This window comes from Neomonachus schauinslandi, chromosome 8 (genome assembly GCF_002201575.2).
Source record: "Neomonachus schauinslandi chromosome 8, ASM220157v2, whole genome shotgun sequence".
Taxonomy (NCBI): domain Eukaryota; kingdom Metazoa; phylum Chordata; class Mammalia; order Carnivora; family Phocidae; genus Neomonachus; species Neomonachus schauinslandi.
The window spans coordinates 108,760,083-108,787,731 of record NC_058410.1 but is presented as its reverse complement, the minus strand read 5'-3'; the positions used below and the strand labels follow the sequence as shown (position 1 = coordinate 108,787,731).

General features: G+C 40.3%; 1 protein-coding gene across 1 annotated transcript in view; it reads left to right on the top strand.

Moving 5' to 3' along the window:
• Positions 1–18,011, top strand: part of LOC110581982 (adenylate cyclase type 10-like) — a 38,830-nt gene extending 20,819 nt beyond the window's left edge. The window contains exons 13-24 of the mRNA XM_044917330.1: positions 99–227; positions 1,219–1,494; positions 2,528–2,857; positions 6,727–6,790; positions 8,002–8,221; positions 8,583–8,708; positions 11,564–11,736; positions 12,449–12,605; positions 14,877–14,973; positions 16,357–16,555; positions 17,055–17,268; positions 17,773–18,011. Of these exons, the coding sequence (XP_044773265.1) occupies positions 99–227; positions 1,219–1,494; positions 2,528–2,857; positions 6,727–6,790; positions 8,002–8,221; positions 8,583–8,708; positions 11,564–11,736; positions 12,449–12,605; positions 14,877–14,966 (1,565 nt within the window). The 3' untranslated portion in view covers positions 14,967–14,973; positions 16,357–16,555; positions 17,055–17,268; positions 17,773–18,011. The remainder of the gene's footprint in view (positions 1–98; positions 228–1,218; positions 1,495–2,527; positions 2,858–6,726; positions 6,791–8,001; positions 8,222–8,582; positions 8,709–11,563; positions 11,737–12,448; positions 12,606–14,876; positions 14,974–16,356; positions 16,556–17,054; positions 17,269–17,772) is intronic.
• Positions 18,012–27,649: the final 9,638 nt, after the last annotated feature.

Here is a 27,649-nt window from a genome sequence, read left to right as displayed (position 1 = left end):
CCTGTTAATTCCTTGACTAAATTCTTGTAATTTTGTGCCTTTAAAACTACAGTCACTGAGCATGGTGTCTTCTCAGTCATAGTCTTCTTTCCCTACAGCCAATGCGATGAAATCTACAATATATGGTATTCTTCCTGCTGGCTCTGAAGAAGACCAGGAACTTTATATCTGCACAGTCAAGGATGATGTGAACTTGGATACTGTGCTTCTCCCACCATTATTAAAAGGCAAGTCCCTTGAAAACCTCAAGCAAACCAATTACAGATGTCATTGCGCTTAGTAATTTGGTGATTGATTGAATATAGGTCTTTCATTATTACGCTAGCTCCATTTTCTTCTAAAAAAGAAACCTGCCTTCTAGAAATAAGTTCTGGCACTGCCCAAAGAGCCTTTAAGAGATTTGTAATGCTACTTGAGTAATGTTTTACTTAAGTGAGCCCCTTGTACTCTGGGTCTGACTAATGCCTAAGAAGTTTTCTAGTTATTTGATAAAAATTAGGTCCTGAGTTTCTCTTTGTGCATATTCCTATGCTAGAGGAGGCAGTAAGCAAGGGAGATAATGTGGCTGAGATTTAAGAAAATCTGTGGTGCTAGTGAAGAGACAGTGGTATACACATAGCAGGAGTTGAATAAGAAGAGGGCAAAGTAAGTTTATAATGACTGATGAGATAAAGAATGGAGAAGCCATCAGAATTGAGTAGGCATAATCAGATAGGGGATGTTCTTTTTAGAAATGAAGAAGGTTTTGGTGACCATGGGGAGAACAGTTTCAGTGGTATAGTGAAAACCTGGTTGGTGGTGGTGGTGGTTGAACAATGAATGGGGAATAAGGACAAATGAGGACTGAGAGATAAGGCTCTCTCAAGAGGTTAGGGTGAGCGGAGAAGGGGAGGACCAAAAGCAAGCCTTTTTTTTTTTTTTAAGTTGTATTTATTTATTTGAGAGAGAGAGAGGGGGTGGGAGGGGCAGAGGGAGAGAGAGAGAGAAAGACTCTCAAGCAGATTCCCTGATGAGCAGGGAGGCTGACACAGGGCTCAATGCCACAACCTGAGAGCATGACGTGAGCTGAAATCAAGAGTCAGAAGCTCAACCGGCTGAGCCACTCTGGCGCCCGGCAAAACCTTTTTTTTTTTAAGTGAACAGATTATCAACACAATGTATTCTATGTTTGTAGAAAGCTTGTTCACTTCTCTTGTTTTGTTTTGTTTTGTTTTCCAGAAATAGCAGTAAACCAGTTGGATCAATTGAGCCTAGAGGAGCAGTTGCTGGTTAAGTGTGCTGCAGTCATTGGTCACTCCTTCCACATAGATCTCCTGCAGCACCTCCTGCCTGGCTGGAATAAAAACAAGCTACTTCAGGTGCTGAGGGCTCTTGTGGATATACATGTGCTCTGCTGGCTCAGCAAGAGTCAAGAGCTTCCTGCCGAGTCAATATTAGTGCCTTCCTCTATCAAGATTATTGAACAAACCAAAGAGCAGAAGAAGAAAAAGTCAGGTGAGGAAGAGCTGCTTCCTTGTTCTTACCTGAACAGAGAGCCTTGGGTAGGGATATTTGTGTTCAAAAAGAACATCAATATCCTTTATCATGGGCCTCAGTTCCCTAAAACTATGGCTAAGAAATGGGGGGAAGTGATTATTTTAATCACAAAGGAGCCATGATTATAGTGAACGAATAACCTGTATTTTTCAGAATTGTTTTAATTCCAAGAATTTTAGCTCCTTGTTAACCCCATGTGTTAAATATCTGTATCTTGATTTTTGGTTCAGAAAATATTACCATAATCCTTTATTGGTTTCTAGATATAAATAATAAGAAAAAAAAGGATAAACTGTTCCTAATTTTAGAAATTTTCAAGGAAGATAAACACATCTGGAATTGAAACAGACATGAGCAAAGCAAGATACACATTAAATAGCTTGCAATCTCAAATTCTCCAAATAATAAAATTATGGCATAGACTACCCAAAGCACATATATTCCACAAATAATTTCCCTTTGACTTTGAAATATGTTTGGGCCTTATGTTTGAACAGAGCATTTCTTCTTTTTTTTTTTAATGATTTTATCATTAGAGAGAGAACACGAGCAGGGGGAGGGGCAGGCAGAGGGAGAAGACTCCCTGCTGAGTAGAGAACCTGATGCCTGCCCATGTGGGGCTCCATCCCAGGACCCTGAGATCATGACCTGAGCCAAAGGCAGACACTTAACCGACTGAGCCACCTGGCATCCCTAAACAGAGCATTTCTGATGATTTGATGTTTATAGTAATTTGTAGTAAAAAAGCTCAATTTAGGAGGAGCATCTAAGAAATCTACTCAGCGTACTTCTTTACCACTGACCATTTCCTTTCTGTGGTACTTTGTACAAGATATGGTTAATGTCACTGTCAGATTGGTGTAATATACTTTATACAGAGGAATTGTAAATAAAATTTTCTTATAAACTAGTAGCATCTGATTGGGAGTTTGCTACTGATAGCATAAAAGGCCTTTAAGGGAGACTCTCACTTAGATTTCCTATATTTCAGATGCTGACTCTCCTCTCAGTCTGCAAGAGGAATTATCTCTACCTCAAACAGAGATGCTAGAATTTGGAGTGCCACTATTACGGGAAGCTGCTTGGGAGCTGTGGCCCAAGGCACAGCAGATAGCCCTGCACCTTGAATGTGCCTGCTTTCTCCAAGATTTGGCCTGCCGCTGTCAGAGCTGTCATGGGGGGGACTTTGTCCCCTTCCACCGTTTTGCCATCTGTTCTGCTAAGAGCTGCAGTGGGATCTCCCGGTTCTGTAGTTACAAAGATACTGGCTCAGTACTAACACAAGTGATCACAGACAAATTGCAGCTGCCTTCTCCCCAAGGTAAAACCCAGGAAGCAGAAAGAAGACATGTGGGCAGCACTTCTCTGTATTCATGTACTTGGAGTTCTTCATCCAAAAGGTAGAATCTGATTAAGGGAGAAAAATAGGCAGAAAGAGCCATTTATCCCTGAAGCACCAAAAATAAGAAAAATGTAATTTCAGAGCTAAAAGGAACTTTAGAAATCATGCTTGTTTTGGTTGGCAGTCTTGGGCAAGTTACCCAGCCTCAATTAATTGAGGAAAATAACAGTACCAATTTCATAGAGTTGCTGTGAGAATTGAATGAGTTAAAATATATAATATGCTTTGAATAGTGCCAGGCACACGGTTAGTGCTCAATACATTTTAGCTACTGTTGTTATTGTTGTTGTTATTATTAAACTCTGTACACATATATGGGGCCCCTGTGTGTATCAGATGCTGCAACTAGGTATTAAGAATACAAAATGAATAAGCATGGGCCCCTGAAATTATCAGTTTTGGGGCTTGATGCAGACATGCAAATAGAGAATTCTGATATGGCATGGTAAAGGCAATGAAAATAGCATACCCAGGCATTGGGGTACCTAGAGAAGGAGCCGTTGGCTCAGCCTGAGAAGTGAGTAGGGGAACACTCTCCCTTGAAGGAGATAATGCTAAAAGTGAGAATTCAGGGATAAATAGGAGTTGGTTGCTTGAGGAAGTTTGAGTTAGTGGATGGGTGTTCCCCAAAGCTGGTTGCCCTTCTACCACATCCTAAATGAGAGTTCACCCTCTTTGTATTAACATTTTCAGTTATTGGACAGCCCATTTCATTGTCAACAGCTGTTAGAAAGCTTCTTTCATCAAGATGAAATCTGCCTTCTTGCAACTTCACCAATTTTTCAGAGTTGTGCCTTTTTTTTTTAAGTTTTTATTTAAATTCCAGTTAGTTAACATACAGTGTAATATTAGTTTCAGGTGTACAATATGGTGATTCAGCACTTCCATACATCACCCAGTGCTCATCATAAGTGCCCTCCTTATTGCGCATCACCTGTTTAACCCATCCCCCAACCCCTCTCCTCTAGTAACTATCAGTTTGTTCTCTATAGTTAAGAGTCTCGTTCTTGGTTTGCCTCTCTGTTTTTTCCCTTTGCTCATTTGTTTTGTTTCTTAAATTCCACATATGAGTGAAATCATATGGTTTGTATCTTTCTCTGACTTATTTTATTTAGCATTATACTCTCTGACTCTACCTGTGTCGTGGCAAATGGCAAGATTTCATTCTTTTTTATGGCTAAGTAATATTCCATAGATAGATAGACAGACACATACATACCACATCTTCTTTATTCATCAATAGATGAACACTTGGGTTGCTTCCGTACTTTGGCTATTGCAGATAATGCTGCTATAAACATTGGGGTGCATGTATCCCTTTGAATTAGTATTTTTGTACTCTTTGGATAAATACTTAGTAGTATGATTGCTGGATCATAGGGAAGTTCTATTTTTCACTTTCTGAGGACCCTGCATACTGTTTTCCACAGTGGCTGCACCAGTTTGCATTCCCACCAACAGAGGTTTCCCTTTTCTCTACATCCTCACCAACACCTGTTGTTTCTTATGTTGTTTATTTTAGCCATTCTGACAGGTGTGAGGTGATCTCTCATTGTAGTTTTGATTTGCATTTCCCTGATGATAAGTGAAAACAACACAAAGAAATGGAAAGACATTCCATGCTCATGGATTGGAAAACAAATATTGTTAAAATGTCTATACTACCCAAAGTAATCTATACCTTTAATGCAATCCCTATCCAAATACCAACAGCATTTTTCACAGAGCTAGAACAAATAATCCTAAAATTTGTATGGAATGACCAAAGACCCTGAATAGCCAAAGAACCTTGAAAAAGAAAAACAAAGCTGGAGGCATCACAATTCCGGACTTCAAGTTATATTGTAAAGCTTAATGATCAAGACAGTATAGTACTGGCACAAAAATAGACACATAGATCAATGGAACAGAATAGAAAATCCAGAAATGAACCCATACTTACATGGTCAATTAATCTTGGACAAAGCAGGAAAGAATATCCATTGGGAAAAAGACTATCTCTCCAACAAACGCTATTGGGAAAACTGGACAGTAAAATGCAAAAGTATGAAACTGGACCACTTTCTTACACCATACACAAACATAAATTCAAAATGAATTAAAGATCTAAATGTGAGCCCTGAAACCATAAACATCCTAGAAGAGACACAAGCAGTGACCTTTTTGATATCAGCCATAGCAACTTCTTTCTAGATATGTCAACTGAGGCAAGGGAAAATAAACCATTGGGACTACATCAAAATAAAAAGCTTTAGCACGGCAAAGGAAACAATCAACAAAACTAAAAGGCAACCTACAGAATGGGAGAAGATATTTGCAAATGACATACCTGATAAAGGGTTAGTATCCAAAATATATAAAGAACTTATAAAACTCAGTATCCAAAAAACAAAAAATCCAATTAAAAAATGGGCACAGACATGAATAGACATTTTTCCAAAGAATACATACAGATGGCCAACAGACCCATGAAAAGATGCTCAACATCACTGAACATCAGGGAAATGCAAATCAGAATTGCCCCTTCTTACATATTTGAAGACAGCTGTCAAGACCCAACCAAATCTTCCCTTTTTCTACTTTGATAGAAGTTGTTGGTGTTGGCAGAGGAGAGGGATAAGGGAGAGATGGGGAATTGTTGGTGGTAATGGACTAAAATCAAGAAGTTAATCTATTCTCTTAATGTCTGCTCTAGCTGTAACATTCTGATGATTCTGTGAAGGTAGACCAGTGACTTGGAAAAATTAGTCATTGGCTGATGAACTCTGGGCATTTGCACTTTTGTACTTTGCAAGGAGAAAGAGGAAAGTAACAGTGAATGTCCTAGTCTAGGATTGTGAAGTTACCCTATCATTCATAGTTAGTGTCAGCTTGAGATTACACAGCATGATCAGTCTATATGAGAGAGGCTCAAGACCTTCCCAGCACGACCAAGCCCTGAGGACACTTCCCAGATTCAGGGCCTCTGTGCGTGGCCATGCAGAACAGGTACTGCACACATCTAGAGGGCGCTAGTCACACATGCTATGATGTGATGGTGCCCCTGGAAATTGTGTGTTGCGGTAGTGCTGCCAAACTCCAGGTTCTTTAGTTACCTGAGTCTTAACTTTACCCTACCTTATTTGACACGGTTCCGCATTCAGAGAGCTGGTCCTTCTACTTAACGCAAGTCCTCCCTGTAACAGTTCTTGGGGACCCCCTTTCAATCCTGCCATCCGTGCTTCTGAGCCATAATGGTATAATCTCCTCATCATTCCCAGTTTTTGCTTTTTGATCTGTGAGAAGGCAGCTGCAGAGAAAGTCAAATCTGAGGGATAAGGGCTGTTTAAGGCCAGCTAGGTAAAGCTGAAACCCCCTGCTGGCCACTGTGACTCTAGTGGACTGTGGCATCTGGTGCCCTCATGATTTTCCTCACTAGGTCTAGCTCTGTGGTCCACTCTCATCTGGTCAGAAATTCAATCCAGATATATTCAGGGATTTCTTCTATTAGAAGTAGCCATCAAACTGGGTGGACATATTCTTTATTCATTTTTCTAGCAAATTGAATCAGGCTGGTTTGGGAGGTTTGAGAGGAGTTACTATTTGAATCATAAATAGTTGCCATTAAGGAATTTGTGATCCACCATTCTATTTTGTGTGTAGGTTAATATTAAACCTAAACTTACCATTTTAACAATGGGGGAGGCAATTAGGTCATGAACTAAGCTTTGGAGAAGTAGTCAGGAATTGGAAATGTTCTCAGTTAATACGAAGATGGATAATGGAAGGTGATATTTTTTTCCCTACAGATAGTTTTCAGTTCCAGACAAAACCATTCAGAAGTCAGGAGGCCTTCACAAGTGAACACTGCAGGTAAATGGAGACGCTGAGAGTGGGTGTGGGGGGCCAGGAAATGAGACACAGGTGACCACTGAACTGGGCCACTCACCTCACCTGCAGACCAGGAATTCCTCTGACCACCCAGGAGTAGTGACCTTTGTACTCAGTCCAGAGTTCAAGTTAACAGAGAATTGGAAAGGCAATTTTTGATTCTTCGAAGGGAAATTATTTCTTAGTGTTTAGGAAAAGCTTCATTTAATAACTCTCAGATGAACTGTACACAGAGCAGATTTTTCTCTGCTATAAATTTGCTTTCTCAATTATGTTTGATCCCAGATGATATTAAAAGGAATTTACATTTCCTAATCATGTGCCTCCTGGCTTTGTAATGCCTAGCCTATCGATTTTAAATGTCCCTACCTTGAGTTTACCAGCCACTCTAGAGTTTCCTGTTCTGCTTATCCAACCTAATTTCTTATGGTTTTCAAAGAAAAATCTGTACTCTACATGAATCATCCCCACACTCACCTGTATATCCCTGCTCACACAATTCCCCCTTTTTGAAATACTAAGTGGCCTCCACATCCTTCTATTTATCAGAGTGTTTACCATTCTTCAAAGCCCTCCTCAGTTTCCATCTTTTTCAATCATTCTGTCTCAGAGAGATCTAACCTCTTTTGAACTCATGGTGTTTGTGGGGAGTGCACTGGACTAGTAGAGAAGTGGGCTCTAGTTGTAGTTCTATTCAGTAGCTGTGAGGTCATTTAGAAGTCACTTAAGCTTTCCAAGCCTCAATTTCCTCAATGGTAAAAGGAAGGTAGTTTTTGCCTACCTGAAAGACAGGGTTGTTATAGGATAAGATGGTATTGTATATAATCACGTTCAAATGTGTTGTGACAAAGTTCAAATATGCTAATAGAGAAATGTATTATTACTTATTGCCTTGTATCATGTTCATGTTTTTATTTCACGTTGTTAGTTTACTCTTCAGGTGAAGTTGTTTCCCCATTTAGTCTGTGAGGTACTTAGATTGGCTTTAGGTTTTAAAAAAATTCCTTAGGGCTTTGACATAGATCAGGTCCCTGACTTTGAAAAACTTATGGAGTGATGGAGGAGAAGGCTAAACGTAGAATTGATGAGTCATAAAGGAAAGCTTCCTGGAAACAGTGGCTTGGAGATCTGGGAATGCCCCGAGAAGAGTGGCTGCTTTGTGACCACTCTCCATTCATCTTCTCTCCACAAAGAACAGAGGAAGAGTTCCTGGATCAGGTGAACAGGAAGCTGGCTCAGACCAGCCCCGAGAAAGACATGTTGACCACAAAGCCCTGTCACTGTGAGGAAATCCTGCAGTTAGTGCTCTCACCCCTCACCCAGCACTGTCTGGTCATCGGAGAAACCACATGTGCATTTTATTACCTGCTGGAGGCTGCTGCAGCCTCCTTGGACCTGTCAGATAATTACATGGTGAGCACGCTCTGCTCCCAGCCCCTGAGCTGAGCCCTTTCACTTGGGGAATTTGGTGGGGATTTCTTACTGTCAAGTCAGCTTGGGTGAAAAATGAAGCAAAGTGGAGAGAGAAAGGTGCTGGAAGGGGTTTAGGAGAAAACACAAAGTGGGAACGTGGTAGTCCAAGAGCACCAACCACTGCCAGCCCTGCCCCTGACTTGCACGGGCCATCCAGCTCCCTGTTTCTCACTGTGAACCCATTCTGATTCCAATCCAAATCTTGACCTCATCATAACCTTCCTCCATCCTTCGTCCTCATCACACCACTAGGGTTGTCCAAATCCTAATCCTGTTTCTCCATTCCTTGTCTTGTTCGGAGGCCTTCTTTTATTTGAGGAAGGCAAGCAGTCTTCTGGGCCAGCCCTCAGCATTCTCATTTTTGAAAAAGCACAAAGTGAAGATCTGTCAGTTTGAGGAAGCCATTTTCTGCTGTCTTCGGTCAGAGGTAAATAAGGGCAGGGCCCTGAAGTTTGAGTTATTTCTCCTTGAGGGTTACCCTATTATTTCTTTTAAAAATCTCTTTGTTTTTTTGTGTGCAATTGTAAATGTGATAATGTGCGAAAAGATTTTACAAATTCAAAACATAGCAGTACATAATATGGAGAAAGTGAAAAGAGCTCCATGCTACCCCCAGCATAGTTAATAATGTGCAAATTCCACCAGATATACACACATAGGCATACCATTATTATTTTCTGTTGTTTTTTAAGTAGAATCATATTCTATATTCTCTTCTGTAGCTGACTTTTATTCTTAACAGTACAGACTGAACATTTTTGCATATTAGTGTACATCCAATCAGTTACAGCTGCCAAGTACTCCATTGTATGCTCATATCAAAGTTTAATCAGTCCCTTCTTCACATGCATTTAGGTTGTCTCTAATTTGAGATTTTTATAAGCATTGCTACAGTGAATATTCTTGTAAATATCTCTTGTTTCCCTTGTAAAAATGTTTCTGTAATAGAAATTTCCAGAGGCAGAAATGCTAAGGTGGGAGATAGGAATGATTGTACATTTAATAAATATATTGCCAAAGTGTTCATCAAAATTACACATCTTCCTTGACTTATGATGGGGTTACATCTCAGTAAACCCATGATAAGTTGAAAATATCATTTAGTCAAAACTAGTATACCTATCACAAGTTGAAAATGCATTTAATATACCTAACCTACCAAACATTGTAGTGTAGCCTGCTTACCTTAAACATACTCAGTGAGAATACTTACATTAGCCTACAGTTGGGCAAAATTATCTAACACAAAGCCTATTTTAGAATAAAGTGTTGAGTATCTCCTGTAACTTACTGGGTACTCTACCAAAAGTGAAAAACAGAATGGTTATACGGGGACAGAATGATTGTAAGTCTGTTGGTCATTTACCCTTATGATCGCGTTGCTGACAGGGAGTGCATCCACTGCTGCCACCCAGCATCAGGAGAGAGTATCATACCATACATATATTGCTACCCCCAGGAAAAGATCCAAATTCAGAGGATAGTTTCTACCGAACGCATGTCACTTTCACACCATTGGGTGAAAGTCAAAACATTGTTAATTCAAACCATTGTAAGTCAGGAACCGTCTGTATATCAATTCGAATTTTTCCCAGTTCTTCACATCCTTACATCAGATGTTATCAGTCTGTTTTAAACTTGCTAATCTGTAGATGAAAGTTATATTGTGCTTTAATGTGTATTTCTTAATAAGGTACATTATTTTTGTATGTTTACGAGTCATTTATTTTTCTGTCAATTGCTTATTCATGTCCTTTGTTTAGTGGAGTACATATAAACTAATTTCAGGACAGCTGGGGGCTGGACATAAGGGTGAAGGTGATCAAAAGGTACAAACTTCCAGTTATAAGATAAATAAGTCCTAGGGGTATAATGTACAGCATAGTGACTATAGTGAACAATGCTGTATTATGTATTTGAAAGTTGCTGAGGGAATAGATCTTAAAAGTTCTCATCAAGAAAAAAATTTATGTTGGATGCCTAAGACATATTATATGTCAGTTATATCTCAGTAAAAAATCGTGTCATGCATCTTAAACTTACACAATGCTTTGTGTCAAATACATCTCAATAAAGCTAGGGGGAAGAAAAAGAACATACATCTGAAAGTCTCCCCACCCCCTAACCCCATCACTCAGCTACTATGTCCCTTCCCTGACGTTACGAATCTTTATGTATTCTACCAGAGGGGTTTGGGATACGTAAATGTATATGGTCTCCCCTTTCCTTTGTTATACACAAATAGGAGCTCTCTATATTCCATTCTACATCTTGCTTTAAAAAAAAATAATATACCTCATAGGTTATTCTATATCATAACAATTTCCTCAGGGAATGAGATTTATATAACAAGTAGAAGCTCTGGGGAAAGCATGCCACAAGACACTCTATTTACAAAGGACACAATGGAGTAAATTTATTTATTGTGTAAAAATAACTCAGGACAGCTCAGCAACTTTTCCCAGCCTCACTACTATTAAATCAACAGAACAAATGTGTTGGGATAATTATCAATTTATACGTAATGACTCCATAAAACCATGGGGGATGTTTTGTTAGAGAGCTGAGCTTTAAAATTTAAAAATAATTAAAATAAAAACTAATTTCAATGTAAACCTTAAGATAATCTGGCTAAGAGAGTAAACCTGATGTGTATAATGCCTTTGAATGCCAAAGAGAATATTAGAGTTTTCCATAGTATTGTATTATCTGCGTTTGAATCCAGAGGTCTTTGAGTAAGTTTAAATAATTATTTCTTTCCCTTTATAAGAAGTTATTGTGCAGTCTTCCCAAGATTGTTCTTGAATCACCAGACTTTATCACTTTCTTGGAGGATTTAGTCTTAAAACATGAAGGATATGATAACCTCAGGGTAGTTCTTCAACTCCTACCCCCACATGCACAGTGGCAGCACAACCTATTTAAGGAAGACAGATAAGGGATTTGGTGACATTTCAGATCCTTTCAGTGGCATCTGAAACATCTGGGTCTCTGCTGCATGACAGTCTCATCTCAGTCCAGCAGCATCACTTTCCAAATCACAGCCTTCTTACTGACAAACATGTGGGAGATGGAAAAAGAGGGTGTTTTCTCCACAATCCTATTTTCTCATTCCTTTACCTGCACATGGCCCTGCTGGTGCTCGTTAGTATGGCCAGGCCCTGCTGCAGCTCTCTCACTCTAGCGCCTCAGCAGCCCAAGTACTAGCTCCAAATGACCAGAGCCTCATCCGTAGTACTCTTCCCACATTTACATTACTGTTTCTCATTTTCCCATCTCCAGGTCTGTTTCAACATGGGACAGATCACGTTGGCCAAAAAATTGGCCAGGCAAGCCCTTCGACTGCTGAAAAGGAATTTCCCTTGGACCTGGTTTGGTGTCTTTTTCCAAACATTCCTGGAAAAATATTGGCGTTCCTGTTCCCTAAGCCAACCTCCAAACAACCCTAGTGAGAAGTGAGGAGTCTAGCCGAGTCATCCCGGTCCCTCTAGGACCACAGAGAACTAAACTAGGACTGGGCCTGGAGTGTTGCCTCTATTGACCTAAGACTCCTCTTTCAAGCCTATAGCACTTCCAGTTCCTCTACCTTACTCTCTGAGCCAATGAAATGTAGCAGAGTGAGGACTTCTTTTGTTTTTGAAGCATGGTGTTACTCTGTATTTTTCAAATAAAGATACATATTACCCTGTCTCTTTCAAATCAAGATACACATATGTATGTGTGTATACATGTGTACACATATATACATATATGTACCAGTATTATTTCTGATATACATACAAAGTATTAAATCACTACCCAATTATTGAGCTATAATAATTTATAGGAAATATATTCAAAATAGCAATTCAAAGAATGAACCTTTTAAAAACACTTCCTCGAAATTTTTCAATCAAGAGGGATGATTTGGGACGCCTGGCTGGCTCAGTCAGTAATAGCACAGGACTCTTAATCTCAGGGACGTGAGTTCAAGTCCCACGCTGGGCCTATTAAAAAAAAAAAAAAAGAGGGATGATTTAAAAAGGCTTATGGGGATCCCAGGAACATGTCTGAGTTTGAAAGTCTGTAGATGGCCCTCTGATGAATAGATTCGGATTTTTGTGGTGAGGGACAGTGGGGCAGTGGTGCAGACTAAGGGCATGCTAAGCGCTCTGTGCTTCACAGCAGTAAGAAGAAGCTGGCAGTCCTGCAGCAGCGGGTCCACTGCCTCTCCCTGCTCTGGCAGCTCTATAACCTGGACACCACAGCCAGTAGCCGCAGGTTTGCCTGCCTCGCCACTCTCATGCAGAAGAATTCTGCTGAGGAGTTTGCAAATGAAGCCCAGGTAAGCAAGTCCTTCCTTTCCCTCCGGACCTCACTCAGAAACCTAAAATGCTAAGGAGAGAGATTCCTGGGTTTAGCATGACTCCACAATAACCCAGACTCTATGAGACACACTGATCATATGTTTGAGCAGCATTTCTCATACTGCAGTTTTTAGATGGGTTTTCAGGTGTGGCTGTCTGTGAGTTCCCTAAACTGAATGTCAGCTTTGGTGTGTATATTCAAAAGAACACTTGACAAGTGGAGGGAGGTAGGGAACAGGTCATAGCTTTCATCGGATTCTCAAAGGAGTCCGTGAGCTAAAAAAGGACTTGAATTGCTGACTTAGGAAAAAAGAAGGAAGGGAAATATCTTCCTAATTTTAGTGTCCATCTGTCTGTCTATCTTTTTTATCCATCTGTTCAATAAATATTTGATGAATACCCATTATGTGCCAGGCACCGATCTTGGTTCCAGGGAAACAGACAATAGATCAGTGAAATATATGGAATGTTAGTTGATAATAAGTGCAGTGGAGAAAAATTAAGTGGAGGCAAGGGGCCATGGGGTTCTGGGAGCTGGGGGATGGGTGCAGTTTTAAACAAGATGGCAGGGAAAGCCTCAACAAGCAGGTGACATCTGGGAAATATCTGAAGGAGATGAGAAAGTAAGCCATATGGCTATCAGGGAGAAGAGTGGACAGGCAGAAGGCACAGTGGTGCACAAGGCATGCTGTCCGTGTTTGAGGGACAGTGAGCAGGCCAGCGTGACTAGAGGGGAGGAGACAGAACCAGGAGGTGAGTCAGAGAGCCAGGAGAGGGTGGATGGCAGATGGTGTAGCCTTGTCGGCCACTCTACGGGTTTGGACTTTTACTCTACAGAAGATGAGAAGCAAGTGGTAGGTTCTGAGAAGAGGAGTGACAGAGTCTACTTATATTTTAATAGGATCATTCTGTCTGCTGTATTGAGAATCAACTGAAGGAGGCAAGAGAGGAAGCAGGGAGGCAAGTTAGGAGACTATCCCAGCAATACAGGCAAGAGATAGTTGGCTTGAATTGTTGTGGTGGCAGAGGAAGCAGGAGGAGTGGTCCTCTGTCAAGCGAAAACTGACAGGATTCACCAAATGGATCATTTCTGGGATGGGAGAGAAAAAAGAGTCAAGGATAATCCCAAGATTTGCAACCTGGACTTCTAGACGGATAGAGATGCTCTTAATTGGGATGGGGCAGTATGCACAAGAAACAGATTTGGGGGAAGACTGAAGCCAGGTTTTAGACATGTTTAATTTGAGATGCCTATTAGACATCTAGATGGAGGTGTTAGGTAGGCAGCTGAATATATGAATGTGGGGTGCATGGGAGAAGTCTGGGCTGGAAATAGAAATACAGGGGTCATCAGTGTGTAAATGGTATCTAAAGCCATGAAACTAGATGAGCTCCCCAAGGGAATGAGAAAAGGTCCAAGGACTAAGTTAACAGCTCCAATGTTAAGAGGTCAGGGTCATAAGGAGAAATCAGCAAAAGAAACTGAGCAGTTGCCAAGAGAGTATGATGTTCTCAAAACCTAGTGAAGACAGTATCTCAGGAAGAGAGTCATCAATGATGTCAAATGTGCACATACGTATAATAGACATCTAGGCAGCAGTTCTGAAGAGTTCTAAGGAACAAGTATCAGAGGCCTTCATTAGGGAAAACACAGAAGTACAGTTTGGCCAGTGTCTTGAAGGGGAAGTCTGGGATCGGAGAACAAGAAGAAGGGCAGGTAGAGAAAATAGTTTGTTTAAAGATCAGGTGGTGGGAATGATCAAATTAGAAGTGTGGGGACAACAAGGAGTGTGTTTTCATAGCAGGAGTCAGGGAGAGTGATAGGGATACCAGCAATCCCTGGTCAGGTGGGCAACAAGGCACCATAGTGGGCTCTTATGCAGGAAAGGGACAAGATGGAAGTGTAGAGTGTATGTACAGTCAGAATATTTTGCCCCATGTTTGTTGCCCCACAGGTTGTCTCTACCTATGTGGCCCTATCCCAGTTCTCCCAGAATATGGGTGACAGAGACAAGTGGCTGCAGTGTGAGCAGATGGCCATTCAGAAAAGCAGCCTGTGTTGGTTCTCCAGGGAGGGATTATTGGCCACAGCGCAGCTCATGCAGGCCTTGGCCTACACCAAACTCTGCCTTGGCCATCTTGACTTCTCCATCAAGCTGGGTAATGGGGCTTGGAGCTGGTGGGCCTAGGGCTTTTAGAGAAGCCAAGTTCACCACTAGGCCTCTCACAATGCTCTTTGACCTCCTTAGGTTTTCAAGCTCATGAGATATGCAGACACCTCAAGAAACCAGCTCTGGAGAATCTGGTTCTCTCAGTTCTCTTCAGATCTGCTTTTCTGAAGAAGAAGTATTAAGATCATTTTCTGCCATTTGTATTTGTTGTCTAAGAGGGGAGGGTATGGTCTCCCAAAGAAGTTTGAAATGGAGAGGGAGATGCTATTCCATTTCTTACAGCCAAGGCTGTCTCTTCTCTAGTCATTCCAGGAAGCATTGTCTTTAAGTGTGGGGTTTGGGAGTGGAAATGCATACTCCTCCTCCTCCTCCCCTTCCCCACTTTCTCCCCCTTCTCCTTCTCCTTCTGCTTCATTTCTCCGCAGGGGGTAGGTAATTGCAGTAGCTCAAGAAAGAACCTGGAAACTGGCTCAGGCATTTTCCCACTTCCCTTGCTTAGAGGCAGGTCTGATTGCAGGCACAGATACTTTCTATATAAATAGAGATAAGGCAAGAAGATCTAGGGGATGTTAGGCTACTTTGGAGATGTAAGATCCTCTCCTCTCCTCTACCATCCTCCCCATGCCCTAGCTGGTCCCAGTGGCTCTGTCTCTTGGCAGATTTGATCTATGTGTCCATGTGCTGGAGAGTCAGTGGGCGCTCATTTCCCAGGGTCATGATGTCCTTGGCCTGGCCTGCTTCTATTCTGCTTGCTTAGATCTGCTGCTTTACGGAAAAGGTAAATTTTGTGCAGGGCTCTGCTATACTCCTGAAGGGTTCAGATAGGGCCCTGTGTTTGGAACACAGGTAGTCATGAGCCTCTCCCTTGGGCATGGTCCCTGATCCTAGCCCCTGATTTCTTAAAGTCTAAGAACCACATATGTGACTCAGGGTGTCTGCATTTCAGATGTTGTCTGCTCCCCTGTACCACACACCTTCTATACCAGTTCCTACACTGACAGCTGATCCTAGCCTGGTTACCTTCTCTATCCACAGGATTGCTATGTCGGCCCTTTGGCGAGTGTCTACATTTCATTCAACACTGTGAGCACAGCTGCATTCTAAACTCTCAGAGTAATGTCATGCTGGGGGTCCACTCATCTCTGGCCATGTGGTAATATGGGGTACCAGAGTCCTATCGGTGGGAAAGGGTAGAAACTTAAGGACACCATGGGGTCATTTAAGCTACTGCCTTTTACCCCTCCAGGCAGGGCTGTTCTGCATCTCTGACTTTCTAAAGACCTTTACCTCCCATCCCTCCCATCTTATTAGAAGGGTTCTTTTTATCCCTGAGCAAGTTTGGGCCCATAGGTTGAAGGTTAAGTTTAAGGTTACATTTAAGTGCTGGATAACCCACGGTCTCCATTTCAGTCTCCTTCACGTGAGTTAGTAGCCTTGGCCACTGGCCAGCATCACAGTTCTGACTGTCCAGGAGGTCTTAGAGCCTTAAAGAAGTGATGGCTGTGTGAAAGAGCTGTGGTCGTGAAGCAGGGGATGGAGCTGAGATTCTTCCCTCCAGGTTTGCCCAGGACTCCCAGTGGAATCTGTTTGAGCACCACTTCTCCAAGGCTCGCCAGTTGGTGAAAAGAACCAATGCCTCACTATTTGGTTCACATGGCTTTGTCCGATTCCTGGAGTGCCATGTGCTAATGTTACAAAAAATGCCAGAGGGTGTCTTCATGCATACTCCCCCAGAGACCCGCAGCCAAACCCTCAAGGTACCCACTTCTCTCCTGTCCTTCACCTGACACCTAAGTTCTAGTTTGATCTGCAGTACTCTTCCTGCTGCCTGCATCTCTCCCTTACTCTTTTCCTCGCTGCCTCTGTCTCTCTTTCCCCCCGACCAAACTCTTTTTTTTTCTCCACCTGGAAAATCTTTCCATTTACCTCATGTACCCTCCTAGGTATTCTTGCATGTAGACCAGGACCGGATACCCTGACTTTCTTTTGCACAGCTACTACCCAGTACTGTTAAAATGTTAACACTGAGCCCTTCTCAGTGGACCCACAGTTTGACACCTGTCCCTGCAGCCCTGCCTTCTGCGTCTAAGGCATTCCAGTTCCCTGTAGCTCAAAACCAACTCTCTGGGCCTGCTTTCCTATGAGTCACTCCTCCCTGCCCCCTGAGCCCTGAGCGAGTATGCTGAGTGGGCACTGTTGTAGACCTGGTGGAGTGGAGTATTCACTTTGAGCTCACGGACTTCCCTCTCCTTTCAGTACTGTGAGGAGTTCTTCTCTCGATGTGTAACCTGCCCCGTCTATCACCAGTGGGTCTCTGAACTTAAAGCCTCTATAATGAGATACGGAAAGAGAGAATCCATGTCCTCGACTAACATTGTCAGACCTTTTGACACCTGCTTGACCAGGATTTGGATAGAGGGAGAATTCTTGGAGGAAAACAATTCCTTTGGAAGAAATTTAGGAATACAGAGTAAGCATTCGTTCCTGGAACCCTTGTCTGAGTGACGTCACAAACAGGCTCGGATTCTTACAGACAGTCAGAGGCTGCTCCAAAGAAGGGACACATAGCTAAAAGGAGTTAGTCCTTGCTCCACAGATAATTATCATCCTCTCACTAGCACCAGACCCAGCCCAGACAGACAGGGCCCTTTTATTATTAAACAGTATGACCCCTTCTCTCAGCCGTTTGTTCCAGCATCTGTGACCCGTAGGCATAGAAAGTTCCTCCTTAGTCCCAGCTTAAACAACCAGATTGTTTCTGTGGAGTAGCTGGACAGTCACTAAGGGAGAAAGAAGGCCTTAGAATCCACAATGTAATGTCTATGAAGGTAAATGACAAGAAAGAGAGGAAAGAATATAGTTCCTTGCCCCAGAGCCCACCAAATCTCCTCCTTTTCTAGGGCCATGAGTTAGATTTGTAATTGCTGAGGACATTCTTTGAGGTTTGTGATCTTCTTTATGTTCCTGCTTTCAGGATTTGACAGAGTAGCTGATGTCAAGGAGAATAAGGATGAAGAAGAAATTAAAGACTGTATATGTTAAAGAAAATCATCTGAAGGGACCATGGTTCTCTTGTTGTATATAACACAAAGAAATGACCCAAGTTTTCCTTTCTAAGATACTGTATAGTGTACATATTTAATATACTAGCCTTTTACAGTCACCACTATCTATAGCTTTGTCAAAATAAAAGCCTATGTTTCTGAAGCATGAAACTTAGATCTTTCTTAACTCTTAACAGTCATTGGCACAACTGAGGCAGAAATTAGAACCAGCGGTAGACTGGAGGCCTGGGAGGCTTTGAAATGAACTGATTGCTTCTTATGTAAGGCAATATCCATTAGCAGATAGAAAACACAGCCCTAATACAGAGGTTGTGGCTACTTAAAGAAAGCCAGCAATATGAGTACTTTGGTGATCTCTTGGCACAGATCTCTTGGTAATCTCTTTGATGATCTCTTGCTAATGGACTCCTAAGAAGTCAAGGAATCTTTTGAGAGGGACACAGTGCTGTGGGAATCCATTTCTCTTTTGCACTGTATGACTTGGGGATTCCCACGTGAAGCCGAAATTGCCAAGGTATGTATGACTCTAGCTGTCTTTTTATTCTCCCTTTCTAGAGCCACCACCTTTGACTTTTATCTGTTTGATGGCCTTTCTTACCCAGAGCCTGATCTTCCCACTGATTTTTTACACTTTATAACTCAATCATCTAGTGTTCATAGTCTGTTAATTAATGTTACAAGAGCTACCATTTATTGTTCACTTACTCTGTGGCAAGGCACTACGTGCTTGAAATACATTCTTTAAATCCTTTTATCAACTCTGTGAAGCAAGTACTTTTATTATCCCCATATTACAGATGAAGAAACTGAAGCTTAGAAAGGTCTTACTCCAGGAAACACAGCCACAAAATGGTGGAGCTGGAATTCTAACTCAGATTTGATTCCAGAGTTTTGCACTAGGCTATAAAGGCTTTCATGGGACCTAGGCTATGGTAAGCTATCCTGTACCCAATCTTCAATATACTGTTCAAATGACCGTGATCAGAACTTTAAGGACAGGCAGGGAGGTGTTTGGGAAAATGAGCCCAGTACTTTTTAATCAGGCTGTGTGGTCCGTACATTCCCTGTTCCCACTCTCCCTCCTCCTGCCCCATCCTCTTGTTACCCTCCCTCCTCTCCCTTTACTCCCACCCTACTCCCCCTTCCATTCCTCTGTCTCCTACCCCCTTCTTCCTTTGTCCTTCTCACCCACTTCCCTCCTCTCTTCCTCCTCCACTCCTTTAAATTTCTGAGATGCAATACAGACTAGTGGTAAAGAGCAAGGACTCTGGAGCCAGATGGCCTGGGGGTTCAAATTCTAACTCTGCTACTTACTAGCTGTGTTACTTTTAGCATATAATTCATCTTCTTTATGCTTCAGTTTCCCTTTCTGTAAATGAGGATAAAAACAGAATAAAAGAACATCATTGTGCAGATAAAATAAATATAAAACACTTAGAACAGTACCTGTATTGTGTGCTTACCTAATAAGTACTCAATAAGTATTAGCTATTATTATCAATTTAATTTTTATATTTAAATATAGATTATACATTTATGTGGCACAGAATTCAGAAGGAACAAAAGTGTCTAACAGTGAAAGTCTTTCCCATTCCTGTCCTCTAGCCAACAGTTCCCCTCCACAGAGCTGATCTGTGTTACCACTTCTTTGTGTATCCTTGCAAAATCATGTGCACATGCAAGCAATAGCATATATTTACCCTTACCATTAGCACCCTTCTTTCCCACATATGGCACTAACTAGTCATACTGTGTTGCTCCTTCCTTTTTCCTTTCTTTCTTTCTTTTTTTCCATTTGTTTCCCTTTTGGCAATTTTTAAAATTAAGATAGAATTCAGCCTTTAAAAAGACATACAATTCATTGGCTTTTAGTATATCACAAAGTTGTGAAACCATCCTCACTGTCTAATTCCACATTTTTATCACTCCAAAAAGGAACTCTAGGCCCATTAGCAGTCCCTACCCAGTCCCTCTTCCCCCAACCCCTAGTAACCATCTTTCTGTCTCTATGGACCTACCTTTTCTGGACATTTCATATAAATGGAATCATAATATATGCATTTTGTGTCTGACCTCTTCCACTTAGCATAATCTTTTCAAGGTTCATCCACATTGTAGCATTCCTTTTTATGGTTGGATAGCATTCCATTGTATGGATATACCACACTTAATTTATCCATTCACACCAGCTTATGGATACCAGGGTTGTTTCCTCTGTTTGACTATTATCAATAATGCTGCTATAAACATTTGTGTACAAGTTTTTGTATGAATATATATTTTCAATTCTCTTGAGTATATGCCTAGGAATGGAATTTAGGTTATACAGAAACTCTATGTTTAACTTTTTAAGGAACCGTCAAACTGTTTTCCAAAGTTGCTGTACCATTTTACATTCCCACCAGCAGTGTGTGAGGATTCCAGTTTTCCCCATCCTCACCTCACCAACACTTGTTATTGATTCTCTTTTTTTAAGATTATATTTATATATTTTGAGAGAGAGAGAGTGAGCGTAAGCAGTGGGAGGGGCAGAGGCAGGAGGAGAGAGAAAATCTCAAGCAGACTCCATACTGATCATGGAGCCCAATGCGGGGCTCGATCTCATGACCCTGAGATCATGACCTGAGCTGAAACCAGGAGAACGCTCAACCGACTGAGCCACCCAGGCGTCCCTGCTTCTTTTTTTGATATAGGCATTCTAATGGGTATGAAGTGGTATCTCATTGTGGTGTTGATTTGCATTTCCCTTATGACTAATGATGTTGAACATTTTTATGAGCTTATTGGCCACTTGTCGATCTTCTTGGAGAAATGTCTATTGGAATCTTATGCCCATTTTTTATTGGGTTACATGTCTTTTTATTGTTGAGCGTAAAGAGTTTTTTAAAATATATTCTCATACTAGGACCTTATCAGATTTGATTTACACATATTTTCTCTCATTCTGTGAATTGTCTTTTCACTTTCATGATGGTATCATTTTGCAGTACAAAAAGTATTATGTTTTCATGAAGTACAATTTGTCTGGTTTTTGCTTTTTGGTTGCTTGTGCTTTAAGTGTTATATCTTAGAAATTGCAAAGGTTTATGCCTCTGTTTTTTTCTAAGAGTTTTATATGGTTTTAGCTCTTTTAGATCTTTGATTCATTTTGAGTTAATTTTTGCATATACTCTGAGGTAAGTTTCCAGATTCATTCTTTGCATGTGGATATCTACTTGTCTCAACACTATTTGTTAAAAAGACTACTCTTTTCCCCCATTTAACTGATACTCTTGTTGATGTATGGTTTTGTTAGATGTTTGGGTCTACTTCTGAACTCTCAGTTCTGTCCCATGTTCTCTGTGTCTGTCCTTATGCCAGTACACACCATCTTGATTGTTGTAGCTTTGTAGTCAGTTTTAAAATCAGGAATATGAGTCCTCCAATTTTTTATTCTTTTTCAAGATTGTGTTAGCTGTTTAGGGTCCTTTGCATTTCCATATGACTTTTAGGATTAGCTTGTCGATTTCTACAAAAAAGGGCAGCTATAATTTTGACAGAGATTGAGTTGAATCTGTAAGTAAATTGGGGGAGAATTGCTATCGTAACAATATTAAGTTTTCTGATCCATGAAAATGTCTTTTCCACATATTTAGGTCTTTTTTAATTTCTATCAATGTTTTATAGTTTTCAATGTACAGGTCTTGAACTTTTTTGTTAAGTTTGCCCCTAAATATTTTATTATTCTTTTTTTTTTTTTTTTATTCATGAGAGAGAGCGAGAGAGAGAGGCAGAGGCAGAGGGAGAAGCAGGCTCCCCGTGGAGCAGGGAGCCCGATGCGGGACTCGATCCCAGGACCCTGGGATCATGACCTGAGCCGAAGGCAGACGCTTAACCGACTGAGCCACCCAGGCGTCCTATTTTATTATTCTTGATTCTGTTGTAATGGAGTTGTTTTCTTAATTTAATTTTTGAGTTGTTCACTGCTAGTGCATAGAAATAAATATGATTTTTGTATGTTGATTTTGTATCCTGGAACTGCTAAACTCATTTATTAGTTCTAAGTTTTTTTGTGGATTCTTTAGGATTTTGTATATACAAGATCATGTCATCTGCAAATAGAAATAGATTTGCTTCTTCCTTTCCAAGCTGGATGATCTTTATTTCTTTTTCTTGCCTAATTACACTCGTAAGAACCTATAGGACAGTACTGAATGAAAGTGGCAAGAGTGGACATCTTTGTCTTGTTCTCAATCCTAGGGAGAAAGCTTTTAGTTATACATCTTTAGGTATGATGTTAGCTATGAGTTTTTTGTAGATGCCCTTTGTCAGATTGAGGAAATTCCCAGCTCTTCCTAGTTTGCTGAGCATTTGTATCATGATAGGGTACTGAATTTTGCCAAATGCTTTTTCTGTCCTCTATTGAAAGGATCATGTGATTTGGGTCCTTTTTTCTATTAATATGGTATATCTTAGTGATTTTCATGTGTAGAACCAATCTTGCATTCCTGGGATAAATCCCACTTTGTAATGGTGTATAATCCTTTCCATTTATTGATAGGGCCTATTCACTAGTATTTTGTTGAGGATTTTTGCATCTACATTCATAAGAGATATTGATCAGTAGTTCTCTTGTCATCTCTTTGTCTGGTTTTTACATCAAGGTAAAACTGGCCTCATAGAGTGAGTTCCTGCCTCTTCTATTTTTTGGAAGGGTCTGTGAAAGATTGGTTTTGAAACTCTTTTAATGTTTGGTAGAGTTCACCAGTGAAACCATCTGGGCCTGGGCTTCTCTTTCTGGTAAGTTTTTAAAATTATTATTATTAATTAGACCTCTTTAGTTGTTATAGATCTATTGAGATTTTCTGTTTAATCTTGAGTCAGTTTCAGTAGTTTGTGTCTTTCTAGGAATTTGTCCATTTCATCTAGGTTATCTATTTTGATGATACACAATTGTCCACAATTTTCCTTATAATCCTTCTAATCTCATAAAGTCAGGAGTACTCCCTCTACTTTCATTCCTCATTTAGTAATATGAGTCTTCTCTTTGTTTTTTTGGCTAAGAAAGTAACCTTAGCTAAGATTTGTCAATTTTCTTGATCTTTTCAAAGAACCAACACTTGGTTTTGCTGATTTTTTTTCACTCTTTTTCTGTTCTCTATTTCATTCATTTCTTCTCTAATCTATTATTTCCTTCCTTCTGCTTGCTTTGGGTTTAGTCTACTCTTCTGTTTCTAGTTTCTTCAGGTGGAAAGTTAGGTTGTTGATTTGAGATTTTTATTCTCTTTTAATATAAGGTATTTACAGCTATAAATTAAATTTCCCTCTAAGCACAGGCTTTGCTGAATCCCCTAAGTTTTGCTGTGTTATGTTTTTGTTTTCATTCCTCTCAAAATATTTATAATTTCTCTCGTGATTTCTTCTTTGACCCGTTTGTTATTTAGAAGTATGTTGTTTAATTTCCACATATTTGTTAGTTTCCAAAATTTATTTCTGTTATTTCTAATTTAATTCCATTATAGTCAGAAAGCATACTTTGTATGATTTCAGTCCTTTTAAATTTATTAAGAACTTGTTTATGGTCAGATATATAGTCTATCCTGGAGAATGTTACATGTATACTTGAGAAGAATGTGTATTGTATTTTGCCATTGTTGGGTGGAGTGTTCTACAGATGTCTGTTAAGTCTAGTTAGTTTTTATAGTGTTGTTCATGTCTACTATTTCCTTGCTGATCTTCCACCTACCTACCTTGTTCTGCCTATTATTGAAAGTGGGATATTGAAGTCTACATCTACTACTGTTTGTCTATTTCTCCCTTCAGTTCGGTCAGTTTTGCTTTATGTATTTTGAAATGCTGTTGTTAGGTACATGTATATTTATAATTATTATATCTTCTTGATGGATTTACTCTTTTAGCATTATAAAATGTCCTTTTGTCTTAATTAATGTAGCCACTCCACTCTCTTTAGCTAGTTTGCGTGACACATGTTTTTCCATCCTATTACTTTGAACCTACTTGTGTTTTTGAATCTCAAGTTTGTCTCTTACAGGAAACGTAGTTGGATCATGAGTTTTTTAATACATTCTGCCAATCTCTGCCTTTTAATTGGAATATTTATTTACATTCAGTGTAATTACTGATAAGGTAGGATTTATGTCTTATTATTTGTTTTCTGTCTTATGTCTTGTTTCCCCTCTCTTTCTCCATTGTCTTTCATTATATTAAATACACAATTTATATTTAGTTTTAAATCCCTTGCCATTTCTTTTACTATATTTTTGAGGGTTTTTTTCTTGCTGTAGGAATTACAATTAGTATTTTAACTTAAAAACAATCCAGTCCACATTTATACCAAATTAATTTAAACAATGTAGGAAAACTTTGATCCTCTATAGTTCCATTCCCTCCCCACTCTTTCATATTATAAATGTCATAAAAGTTACATCTTAATAAATGGTGTGCTTGTCAACACAGATATGTAAAAACTGCTTTATGAAGTTGTGTTTTAAATGAGATACAAGGGAGGGAAAGCCAATTTTCTTAAGTAAAGGCTCCTGGGGTTGATGCAAGCCATTGGTTTCCAGAGTTCTAAAAAAGTTGATTCTGGCTATTTTTGCCAGTTTTCTTGTTGCTTTTATGGAACAGGGGATTTTTTTTTTATTCTTATGTTAATCCCCATACATTACATCATTAGTTTTAGATGAAGTGTTCCATGATTCATTGTTTGTGCATAACACCCAGTGCTCCATGCAGAATGTGCCCTCCTCAATACCCACCACCAGGCTAACCCATCCTCCCACCCCCCTCCCCTCTAGAACTCTGTTTGTTTTTCAGAGTCCATCGTCTCTCATGGTTCGTCTACCCCTCCGATTTCCCCCGCTTCATTCTTCCCCTCCCGCTACCTTCTTCTTCTTTTTTTTTTTTCTTCACATATATTGCATTATTTGTTTCAGAGGTACAGATCTGAGATTCAACAGTCTTGCACAATTCACAGCGCCTACCAGAGCATATACCCTCCCCAGTGTCTATCACCCAGTCACCCCATCCCTCCCACCCCACCCCCCACTCCAGCAACCCTCATTTTGTTTCCTGCAATTAAGAATTCCTCATATCAGTGAGATCATATGATACATGTCTTTCTCTGTTTGACTTATTTCACTCAACATAATACCCTCCAGTTCCATCCACGTCGTTGCACAAATGGCAAGATCTCATTCCTTTTGATGGCTGCATAATATTCAATTGTATATATATATATACCACATCTTCTTTATCCATTCATCTGTCAATGGACATCTTGGCTCTTTCCACAGTTTGGCTATTGTGGACATTGCTGCTATAAACATCGGGGTGCACGTACCCTTTCGGATCCCTACTTTTGTATCTTTGGGGTAAATACCAAGTAGTGCAATTGCTGGATCATATGGTAGCTCTATTTTCAACTTTTTGAGGAACCTCCATACTGTTTTCCAGAGTGGCTGCACCAGCTTGCATTCCCACCAACAGTGTAGGAGGGTTCCCCTTTCTCCGCATCCCCGCCAACATCTGTCGTTTCCTGACTTGTTAATTTTAGCCATTCTGACTGGTGTGAGGTGGTATCTCATTGAGGTTTTGATTTGGATTTCCCTGATGCCAAGCGATATTGAGCACTTTTTCATGTGTCAGAACAGGGGATTTTTTTAGAGAGAAAGAGAGTGAGCAGAGGGAGGGTAGAGGCAGATGAGGAAGAGAATCTTAAGCAGGTTCCATGCTCAGTGCAGAGCCCAACGCAGGGCTCAATCTCAGGACCCTGAAATCATGACCTGAGCTGAAATCAAGAATGGGATGCTTAACCAACTGAGCTACCCAGGCACCCTTGGAAGAGAGAATTTAAGGAGGGCACTTGTTATGATGAGCACCAGGTGTTATTATGTAAGTGATGAATCACTAAATTCTGCTCCTGAAACCAATATTACACTATACATTAACTAACTAGAATTTAAATAGAAATTGGGGGGGGGGAGAATTTTCTGAGTTCTTTAACCATTTTCTTTTAAGTCATTCTCAATGTACTTTTAATTTGCATTTCTCTTAGATGAAGTTAAACATCTTTACTATGTTTATATTTCCTATTTTGTGAGCTATATCTATATATCCTATTAAGTATTTGTTTTCTAATTTATTTGTAGTAACCCCTACTGAGCTCTCTGCCTTTTGTATGAGTTGTGCTTTTGTCATGGAGAAAAAGATATCAGTCTTTTCTTATTTTAATGTATCAGTTTAAATGTATCAATGAATTCTTTCATGGCTTCTGAGTTTTGTATAATTTAAAGAGCATTTTCCTCTCTAAGATTATTTTAACTATTCCCCATGGTCTTTCAAGTATTTTTTAAAAATCAAATTATCAAAACATAATTTACGTACAAGAAAGTGCACCTATCTTTTTTTTAAAGATTTTATTTATTTATTTGACAGAGAGAGAGAGACACAGTGAGAGAGGAAACACAAGCAGAGGGAGCGGGAGAGGGAGAAGCAGGCCTCTTGCCAAGCAGGGAGCCCAATGCAGGGCTCAATCCCAGGACCCTGGGATCATGACCTGAGCTGAAGGCAGACGCTTAACTGACTGAGCCACCCAGGTGCCCTGAAAGAGCACCTATTTTAATGATGGGCTTTGACAAATATATACACCCAGGGAACCACTACCACAGTCATGATAGAAAACATTTCAGTCACCCCAAAAACTTATTTCAGGCTTCTCTACATTCATTACCCCCACCCCAACCACCACCATGAGCACAAAATACTCTCGTTTTTTTCATTGTCTTTATATCTGTGATTATTTTCCCCTTGTCATTTCTTATTTCATTCTTCTTTTTAAGTTAATAGCTAACACTTTGTCTCCTTTATTTCATTTCAAAGAACAAGCTCTTTTATTTATGTATTAGTCATATAATTTTCCTTCTTTCAAATGAACTAGCAATTTGAGTAAGATGCTTAATTCTTGTTGTTGAGGGTGTGACTTTTCCTCTGAGAACTGCTTTAGCTGCATTCCAAAGGTTCTGATATGAAGCAATGGCCTTGTCATGTCACCTGCATTTTCTTTGCTTTGTTTTCATATGTTTCTTATGATAAAATTTAGAAGATCTGTATTTTCATCTCAGAAGTTACTGTTATAAGTGAGATTCTGGTTGGTATTCATAGACTTCTACCATGAGCAATGATGGAATTAATATATTTCCCTTTCCTCCTTCCCTCTTCTCTACCAGCCAGTTGATCTTAGTATTTTCCTTTGTGTTGTTAAATATACTTTTACTTCTGTCAGGCTATAAAAAGTTCAAACTACATTCAGACCAGAGTAACTTTTTCCCAGAGGTGTTCTTTTTAGACTTTATTCTGCCCTTCCCCCACATTCTCTCCCCACCCTCATTGTCTCTCCTCCCCAGCAGGCAAGTCACTAGTTATCTTAGCCAGGGAAAATGAGGGCTTAGTTGATTGGTGGGCAGCTGCTGCCTCCACAAGGGACAGAAGTAAATTTATATTCTGTCACAGGCTGAGACTCTATCAGGGGAGGCTCAGAACATCCTGCCAGAGTTCCCTGAAAATAGCATCACTAGGCCTACCCAGCTGGAGCCCAGGGTACACGCCCTGCCTGTCCTTTCTCAGGTACCTAGACCAAACTCAGGGCCTCTCCAGATGGTAAAAAACACTTTATGCCTAGCTCTCCATGACTATAAGAAGAATAGGTCCCTGAGCACCTCATCCTTTCCATCTATCTGTCATCTCAATATGGGCAAAGAGTTTCAAATTGAGCAGTTTCAGAAGAAA